The 10,112-nt window shown below is 32.5% G+C and overlaps 1 protein-coding gene across 2 annotated transcripts; it reads right to left on the minus strand.

The window, feature by feature from the left end:
• Window positions 1–932: 932 nt before the first annotated feature.
• Window positions 933–9,967, minus strand: LOC144848620 (uncharacterized). Of its 2 annotated transcripts, none has more exons than XM_078705437.1 (6): window positions 9,840–9,967; window positions 6,823–7,302; window positions 5,807–5,947; window positions 4,978–5,451; window positions 3,924–4,344; window positions 933–3,316 (listed from the first exon to the last, which is right to left on the minus strand). In XM_078705437.1, the coding sequence occupies exons 1-6, from the start codon at window positions 9,897–9,899 to the stop codon at window positions 3,213–3,215; spliced, it is 1,680 nt and encodes a 559-aa protein (XP_078561563.1). In that variant the 5' UTR covers window positions 9,900–9,967; the 3' UTR covers window positions 933–3,212. The 2 variants fall into 2 exon arrangements, with proteins under 2 accessions (XP_078561563.1, XP_078561562.1); XM_078705436.1 differs by having other exon boundaries at window positions 5,807–5,953.
• Between the last annotated feature and the right edge of the window lie 145 nt (window positions 9,968–10,112).

Here is a 10,112-nt window from a genome sequence, read left to right on the forward strand (position 1 = left end):
GATGGTGTACACCGCACTGTTAACAGTGGGACAATAATACTCAGAGGAAGTTTGTCGTAATTGAAAACCAAGGATAAGTTTTAGAGGGCGAGATTAAAAGACACATAAATATGTCTTTGGCAGTGGAGTTTGACCATTATTTGAATCGTGAACCTTCTTTGCAAATTTAAATTTAAAACTTATGTAAATGGTAAAATAAATGGATAATTTATGTTTGCCAGGATTATGCCTAAACTGCCAGCAATAATATATATAAGAATACACCATATCTAACAATTATGTAGCTTGACCTGACATTTATTTTCAAAAGCACACATACAATACATTAGATATGGGATAACATTTGAAATAAAAAGTATCTAAATATTCATTTACATAATTATGGAAAGTCCTAACGCAATAAAGGTACAGTAGTATAAATTTATAATAGTCTGGCCATGAAAAAAAAAGACTGTAAACCTTTTGATAAAACTCATAAAATAAAATGTTACTTTAGTATTAGAAAATTCATTATTGACTACTCATATAAACACCAATTTGATTGGTTGATTTTGTATTGCATGCTGTGGATCATTTTCTTCCATTTCAAGTATAGTATTGCACACCGGCGTGACAGTAAGCTTTTGGTAAACTTGAGAATTTTGTTGGTTATAATGCCCAATTAATACTGTATATAACCTTCTCCTCTTGTCCACTGCCAAAACGAGAGCGGCCAACATTCAATTTCAGATGGAAGCGGCAGATTAATTTAAAAACAGTAGAAAGTGTGCTATAAAATTATTGTTTTGTATGTTCGTTAAATGGGGAGAATTATTCATTCATTGAAACCTGAATGTCCTATTCTATCAACTGGAGAAATTCATTCAATTGTCATTCAACTAATATAAAAAAAATCATTATATCAATAGGCATAAAATAAAGATGACTATAAATTGTTAACATAAACTTTTATATAAAATTTGTCTTTGCTAATTAGACTATAAATTTCTAAACACTGATTCATTTAAAGAAATGGTTGTATACAATAACATTATTGTTCAAATGAAAATTAATTACATATTTACTGGAAATACAGTATAATATAATAATACCATTTTTATTAATTATATTTTTTCTAGTACAGACATCTCCCGTTTTCTACCAATTAGATTTTGAAAGACAATGAATGAAACTTGTCGAGCTTGTACAAAATTGCAAAATACAATTCTTGTAGTCAGATTAGTACAGTCAGTTCTGTTCAAATGTTATTAGGGACTTTACGAAACACGACAGGAAGCTGTATCAGCCAGTCAATTTACTTTTTGGGCACACAGCCAAGGATTGTAAAAAAGTCACCAGAGAGGTGGTTTCGCAGGATAAACTCCATCCATGACCATTTAAAATATTTTATAATTTATTTATAATAACAAAAAATGTGTTGCTAATATAGAAAGTAGAATAAAGCCTAATTAGTATAATAATGCTCTCTTGTAAAATAAAAACTTAGCTAAATATAATGCTACAGTATTGTAATGGACAGAATTGTTTGCATACTACACACTAAACTTTATAATTTATTTTTACAGAAATACTGATAAAATATAGCACACTAATAAATACATTACGTTTTACTGTGTTACAGTACATCTGTACAACAAGTTTTTAAATGAATAAAATACAGTAATATTTGCTTTTAGTAAAATTTGGTAGATTATACCAGAAAAATCTAACAGGATGCTGAGCTTGCCTTGCTAAGATAGGAACTTGTAACACTCCTTTGACAAATTCACAATAGTTGCAGTTACAGTACCAAGTACATCATTCCATGGTTCTGTTTAGGGGCATGAAACTGATTGTGTTGCAGCTACACATAAAACCTTTGATCTAACAGAGCTCAACATCCTTGCCTTGATTATACATTGCACCCATACACAAAACCTTTGTATAACTTTGAAATAAAAATAAAAAGATTTTGATCTGATCCGAACACTCAATAGAGCTATTTTAATTTATGAAGGTATCATTCATTTTTGTTAAATTCAACTGAAGTGTTATACCACAGAAACATTAACATAATAAACTGAAATGAATTTGCAGATACTGGAGCATTAACATAAATGTCTCCAATCACTTAAAACTGTAATCAACTTTAAGATTAAAAGATACAAGTAAGATGAAGATGTAGTATCTACCAAAATCAATACATTTGTAAATGTAGATCACACAAAGTGAAACATCAATAATTATTTCTTTAGTAAAATACAACTCATTATTACTGACAGCAAAATGACAAATCATCATTAATGCCCCTTTCATTCACAAATTTGACTACAAATGAAAACACAAATTAGAAAATTTGTTAGCAATATGCACATGTTTTTGGACCATTGTGAATTGTATTGGCACTATGTAGCATCAATTTGGAATGTTCAAAGACTTCGCACTGATTCGTGGTGGTGGAATAATGTGTGTAGTCCATCGCAACCGCATCGTATTAAAGTCCCATGTTGTTGTAACAGCTTCTTATTTATTTGTTCTCATTCGTATTTATTTGTGGTGTCCATAACACCTGACAAATTTACAATTATGTTGATACGATGCTAAGATTCAATTACGACACCGTTAAAGATGTCACAAGATGTATGTTTGCATCATGTTTGCAAAAGTGAAAGAAAAGTAAGTAAAGTAAAACTTTTGACAAAATTGTATTGGTACAATAATGACTTCGTACAGTCTAATAACATTTCATAATTATTATGTGAAGCAGATCCTGACAACATCTCAACATAATAATAATTTGTAAAGTTATTGTACCACGGTTATATCTCCATCAAGCGGCGTTCATAACAGGAAATTGACATCATTTTCATTTCAAATTAATACGATTTTTGTGAATTTATATACTAGTAGCCAAATTCATAAACATTGAAATAAATAAATAATAAATTAATGTATTTAAATAATCTGAATAGTAGTTAAATTACTTTAAAAAAAATCTATATTGCTTTTAAATTTTCAAAGTTTTCTATTAGTATTATGAAATCTAGAATTTGGATGTATAATATGAATTGAACACAAAATGTGTCTAGACACAATTTGTTAATGTTACTTATTGTTACAATACAATGCATCATCATGGGTGGTACTTTGTGTATATAATATGAATGTATGAGTTGTATTATCTAGTTGACCGATATAAACACAAGGAGCAGATTTACATACTTAACAATAGATCAATTGTCATCTGATTTCAATTTAATCTTTTTGTGAGGAGATGGTAAAAGGAAGCCATTACCAATAATATGATGATCCTTCGTCACTATAAGAACTTCTTCACCTGTAGGAAAAATAAAAGAGGTAAAAATATCATGCTACAATGCAGTATTTCTCTTTACTTTGCCTTTGTTTCGCAAACAAAGATTTTATGAAATAGTAATTGAGGAGAAGTTAATATTATCAATTATAAAATTTGTTGTAAAACAGGATTCTGTTCTTGCCAGAAACTTTACTCAGCAGTTTTTTAGCTCACTCACAAACATGAACTGAAGGTCATTAACATGTGTACACTCAATGGCAGGTCAGTATAATAGATACAGAAAAGAATGAAAATATCGCCATCTATTTTTATTTTTCACCAGCAATCTCAGTATCTATGTCTTAACAAAAAAAAACAGGGATGAACAATTTTTGATGTGTGCAATAATATTTCCCATAGAATTTTTTGAGCATGCACCATTGTTTGTTACACTTTCCGCTATGAGATGAGATTTGCAGGTTATATGGTTTTAACATTTTGACAGATTCAATGGTCTAAAAAATTGTAAAATTAAGCTGAACTAAATTGTTAAATTGGTCCAGGTTCCTTATGATCTGCTTATGTTGTTGTAAACCTTAGACTTCTTTATAGTGGTCAGTGATCAGTAGTTATATTAGTAGTCATTTACCTGCATGAATAATTTGACCATTGGTCAATTTGACCTCTGTGTCTTCTGATGAAACACTAGCACTTTTTTTCTCTTCATTACTCTTGCTATTTGATGCATTGCCATCTGAAGATGTTTGACCATTGTTGCTATCTACAGTATTTGTTTTCGGTTGTTGTTGCTGTTGTATATTTACACTAACATCGTCAAAATCATCAGATAATGATTCATTTCCAATTGACAGATCATCATCGTCACTGCCAAACATAGCTTCTGCTTTAACAAACTCAGCAAACGGCTGTATTTTTTGTATCTGAGCAAAATACTGTACACCCTTTGTTGTTCCAGTTATTAGTGTTCGATTATCAATAAGGGCTTTGTTTTCAAACGGAGTAACAGCAGCCATAACACATTCACAGCCCATAGTTTGTAGTATTTGCATCTGGAAAATATTCAATATAAAATAAAAATAATTAAAAAACAGAAAATCTATGTAATTTAATCCCATCTGACATTATAACAAAGTATCAATGAAAAAAAAATCCTTAACCAATAATTGAATATATATCTTATATTTTAGATCGAATTAGCACAAGTTGAAGGATCTGGTGGTAGAAAAAGTCTTAAAAATGGATGTCCAGTGTACATTGGCTTATGCACATTTTAAGGAACCCAGCGCATCTTTTGTAAGAGGGGATTATCCCAGTGTACTGGTCCATCTTAGTCCCTGTCATTGTGGACAGACAATGCTTGCCATTTGGTGGCAACACTAGACACAAAGGGACCCTTAGGAAAATTAAAATTGTATGTATTTTTTAGATAACGCACAATATAAATACAAATCTATTCCTTATAACCAATGGTAACATAGCGGAGAAACCAAACACCATCAAATTTTAAGACAATTGAGCAGAAATTGTTTCCTGTAACATAATCCACAGTTGCCAGAGTAATGTATGGTAACTAGTCTTATAAACACTGCATAAAACTGTTAAATATAGAAACCACGTTAGCCCGCACCACCTAAAGAACGAAAATGAAGAATAATTAGAATTTAAATAAAGAATTTCTTTACATGACTCTTGATGGCTTCTATGACAGCTTGTACATGCATTTGCTTTTGATCATTTGCTGACATAACTGGTGGATGCGACGGTTGATGTCCATTTCTTGCATCATTCATCATCGCATTCACTGACCCTTCACCAAGCCATCCAGGTTGTCCAGGGGTAACAGTAGCTTTCTCAGGCTGGGATGATCCGGATACAACAGACAAGCTGTGTAACGGAACCATACCGACTGGGCGTATCTGGGAAGCAGGTGGTACCACTCCAGGTTGGTTGGGGTATGTTGCGGTCGGTGGCCGATGCAACATGGAGATTGACTGTGGTGGTAGAATGTCCATACGAGGTACCTTCGGGGGTGGCATTCCTGGTATGGATGTTGCCACCATTGATGGGTTACCTGCTAAGGTGGATGCTCTGTTTTCCATGTATGCTTGTTGAGCTGCAGCCATTCTCTCCTTACGTCTCATGTTACCAATCCAGTTCTATAAAAATAACATGTATTGCTTATTTATTAGTGATCCCTGTATGGTCTCTTCCCTGAACCTTGCCCCATAGAGCACTTTCTCAGTGCTAAAAGACCTCCCCTGATTGTGATAATTGGACTTCACCCTTTAACATAGATACCTTCTGTATCAGTATCATTGAAAGCCAAAACTTTAAAATTGAAAAGATGTATGACAAATTTAACCTATATTTCTTTAATTAACAATGTGGTTTATAACATTTAACAGAGATTTAGCTTTTTATGTCATTCCATAGACATTGATTAGTTTCAGTTACTGTATTTTCTACTTATTAAAAATGTCTTCTTTACAATCACTAAGACCAATACATTACCCTAACTACGTCAAATTCGACTCCAGCTTCAAGGGCACACTCCATTATCTTTCCCTGGAAGGCTAAACTCTGGCCTGTCATACCACTTTCAAAGTGCTTGTGAAGTATCATTTTCTGCTCAGGTGTAAAAGAATATCTCATCTGAATCTTTAAAGAAATCGGGAATATAATGATTCAAATCTTGCAATGAATATTGCATATGTACAGTATAAACTGTTTCTATAATATAACATATAATATAATATAACAAATAAGTAATTTCAAAAGGAATTTAGAAAGTTAATAGAGCCTATTGATTGATGGATTACAAATTTATTTTCAGATCAGTAATAAATATGTGTAGAGGGGTCATGTCATGTCTAAACAACTACCGACCTGGATAACTATACACCTATAGGACAACTACCCCCTTAGGACAACTACCACCCGGACAACTACCCCCTCGGACAACTACCTCCTCGGACAACTACCTCCTAGGACAACTACCCCCTAGGACAACTACCTCCTAGGACAACTACTCCTCTAGAACAACACCCTCTGGACAATTTTGACAAATAAAAAAGATGCCCTATAGAAATCTAGAAACATATATCAGCCCTTTTTTTCTCGCTTTTCTTTTACCAAAGCAAATGTTTTACCGTTGCATGCTGTTTAATGACATTATACGTTTACTGCAAGTTTGGCTGTTACTACTTCATAGAAGAACTTTAATTGTTTTTTTTAATGTTATCCCCATCCCTGAGAAAATACAGTGCAGTAGGACAATAAACGTTTTTAGGACCTCAAGAATAATTATACCGATGATGTGTTTATGTCTAACATTTCTACTTATTTTATTCCAATTCGTATTCTACAGTAAAGAACCTAATTTTACTTTAGATTTTAAAAAAGCCTACAATATTAATTAATTGATTCCATTAGACAATTAGAAAAATTGTCCTAGAGGGTAGTTGTGCTAGGGGGTAATTGTAGTTTTTTAGTCAAACAATTATAATCTAAATAAATGATGGCCTTACATTATTAAACCGGCTTAAGGATTTTCTTGTATAGCCTGGAACCTGGCTATCACCATAGCCTGCGATGCTACTAACAGTACTAGTTTGGCCTTGACTTGGACCTAGAACACTACTTGAAATACTTGATATAGGCGGTAGTATACTAATATTAAAAGGGCTATTTCCTTGCTGTGCTAAACCATTGCTAGAATGCTGTGTTAAGCATCCACCAGGTTGGAACATATCTCGCCGTGTCTGTGATGGGTTCAACATTGATTGGTTTGGTAGTGAGCATGTTGGCAAAACTTGTGCTTGATTGGTTGCAAATGATTTTTCGGCAGACTGATTCATTTCGTCAGTATGCATGTGTGTGATCTTTCTGTTGTTATTTCCCCCTTGGAAACCACAAGTAGATGCATCAAGCAACTCCTCTTTTATAAGAACTGTATCGTCACTTTGGTTTGTTTTAAAAAGAGAACTTGCATTTTCATTACTTGAAGCCTAAAACAAAATAATGAAACATTTAACTCAGACTTTGCATTGATTGTTTTATCATTATGAGTGTACACATACGGTATGCAACATGAGAAACAGATGCAACAGTGATTTTATTAATATATTATATTATTGTTTTAGGGTGTACATTAATAGAGAAGCACATTTAATAATAATAATAAAATAACAGATGGATACATGGGTGCATTTTAAATGCATATTTAGTGCGGGCCTATTCTTATTACTTTACTGCAAGATGGAAATGGTGCAAATTGATACAATTTTCTTGACTTTTTTTGTCATAGACCTTCATCATGGATGAAGCGTAATGACGTGCATGCAGATTCACCACTTCATATGACAGATAAATCTGTTAAGTTTCAGTAATTATGAAAAAAACAATTGATTTTGATAACACCAGTTGCATTTTATTTTATTCTTGCTGTTTTATTTAGGTTCACTATATATATACATTTTTTCCAGACCTTCTTTACTTATCTTCTACAATTGGGCGGCTTTACTCGCTATTTTCTTTATTATTACAGTTGCCTAGAGGGAATTTTTTTTTAGATGTTCATCCGGCCGGTGGTTAAACTATGGCGGCAATGCAATTTCTAAAACTGTACTCATCAAAAGCATAGCTAGCTACAAAATACAATGATTATGACCAAAACACAATCAAATTCAAACACAACATGTCATCAATAACTTTTAGTAATAACAAATATCTATAATATATATATTTTGTTATCATCCTTTTTGGTCTTTTTATTTTCTTTTTGTCAATTTTTTCTTGTTTTCTGGGCATCATGCATGTAAATCTCAGCTGTTATGAGTCACCCTCATTAAACAAAGTTTTAATAATTTTAATTAAAATAACCACTAAAAAAAATAACAATTTTCAAAAAACAATTGGTGGAAGTATCAAATGGGCATGCTTATCATGATGCATGTAAATATTAGTTATTGGGAAGTATATTTTCTGACGATGGAGCATTCTCATTCAGTTGAGCACAGGGAAATAAAATAAAAATAAAGTCACTTAAATTTTAATATCTTTTCGTATGTTAATACACTGTGCTCAAGTGGACCCAATTTGGCACTAGTGGAGCACAGTGATATAATATAGAAATAAGTCACTGCATTTTAATATCTTTTTGTATGTTAATACACTGTGCTTAATTGAACCAAATTTGACACCAGTGGAGCACAGTGATATAAAATAGAAATAAGTCACTGAATTTTCATATCTTTTCGTATGTTAATACACTGTGCTCAAGTGGACCCAATTTGGCACCAGGGGAGCAGTGTTCGTATGTTAATACACTGTGCTCCAGTTTGATCCAATTTGGCGCCAGTTGAGCACAGCGAAATAGTCACATCACATACAAAAACATCGAAAAAAAAAACTCTGGAATTCAACAATATTTCAAACTTGGTATATGTTCAATAATGGTTTAATAGTCCATCCGTAATAATGCAAAAGAAAAATTAGTTTCAAGCCATATCAGTGATTTTGATAACTTGCGTTTGTTTAAGTTAAATACAATTCCGACATTTTTTTTAAAAAAATGATTAATTTTTTTTAATATACCAAGAAATATAATATTGAATTCGAGGAGTAATTTTTTTAATTCAAAAGAAATGTTCGTATGTTAATACACTGTGCTCCAGTGGATCTAATTTGACACTGGGAAATAGTCAATCACATACAAAAACTTTGAGAAAGAATATTTCTCGAATTCAAAAATATTTCAAACTTGGTATAAGTTCAATATCGGTTACTCCATCCGTAATGCAAGAGAAAAAAATAGTTTCAAGCCATATCAGTGATTTTAATAACTTGCGCTCGTTTAAGATAAATACTTATGAAAGAACATATAATTCCTATACTAAAATCAAAATATATGTTTACAGATTCTGTAAGTAATGTACGGTGTTATCATTGAGTTTGTACGATTTTTATTTGTATTTTGTGCACACTACCATTTCGTAGGGTCATCCTTGGCTTTTGCGCGTGCGGTCTTCTCTCTGTCTTAGCTTTAGAAACACCCATCAGTAGAGGGCGACATTAAAAAAATTATACAAGTTTGTTTTCAGTATTTAATTAGACTTTTTTATTTTGCTTTCGGTTTGTTTTTGGTTGTTTTTGGTAATTAGACTGACCGGATGGTATCTGGTGGTGTTTAAGTACTGTTAGTAGAACCCCTTCTTCCTCCATACATCCCACACACACGACGATGTTGAAATGATAGAGAGAAGATCATGCTGATGGTAATAATAATACTGTAATAATCCTCCCACCATCATCGATCCTTCATCTATATTCTATCAAAAATATGGACGGCCTAGCTTACTACTAGATAGTAGGCCTAGATTACTACTAGATAGTAGGCCTAGCTAGGCCCTAGGCCTAGTAGGCTAGAGCTAGGCCTACTAAGGCTAGGCCTAGGCCTCTAGGCTGCTAGGCCTCTATTATAGGCTAGGCCTAGCCAAAAAAATGTGCTTTGAATTCACTATCTTTCGCGGACTTATTTTCATACCTGGATCTGTTCAGTTGTTGGATGGGAAGATCCTACAAAATCTACTTCCATAGCAAACATAAAATGATGAAGTATTATGGCTTTTTGAGCAAATTGAATGAAAGTTTTGTGCTTCAAATCTCCCAAATCAAAACAAAGATCATTAGTGATTGACCTCAGTGATTAACCTCTGGAAATCATTTGTTGGTAATTTTTATGAAAATAGACACAAGCTCAACTTTATTTTTATCTATTAATACATAACTTCAGTACAAAATACGTTTTATCTACTCT

This window comes from Antedon bifida, chromosome 7 (assembly GCF_963402885.1).
Source record: "Antedon bifida chromosome 7, ecAntBifi1.1, whole genome shotgun sequence".
In the NCBI taxonomy this organism is placed as follows: Eukaryota; Metazoa; Echinodermata; class Crinoidea; order Comatulida; family Antedonidae; genus Antedon; species Antedon bifida.

Coding starts and splice junctions, on each gene's coding strand:
- LOC144848620 (XM_078705436.1), bottom strand. CDS start 9,899: ATGTTTGCTATGGAAGTAGATTTTGTAGGATCTTCCCATCCAACAACT. Junction 5,452..5,806: donor TCGAATTTGACGTAGTTAGG/GTAATGTATTGG, acceptor TTATTTTTATAG/AACTGGATTGGTAACATGAG. Junction 4,345..4,977: donor TAGAAGCCATCAAGAGTCAT/GTAAAGAAATTC, acceptor AATATTTTCCAG/ATGCAAATACTACAAACTAT.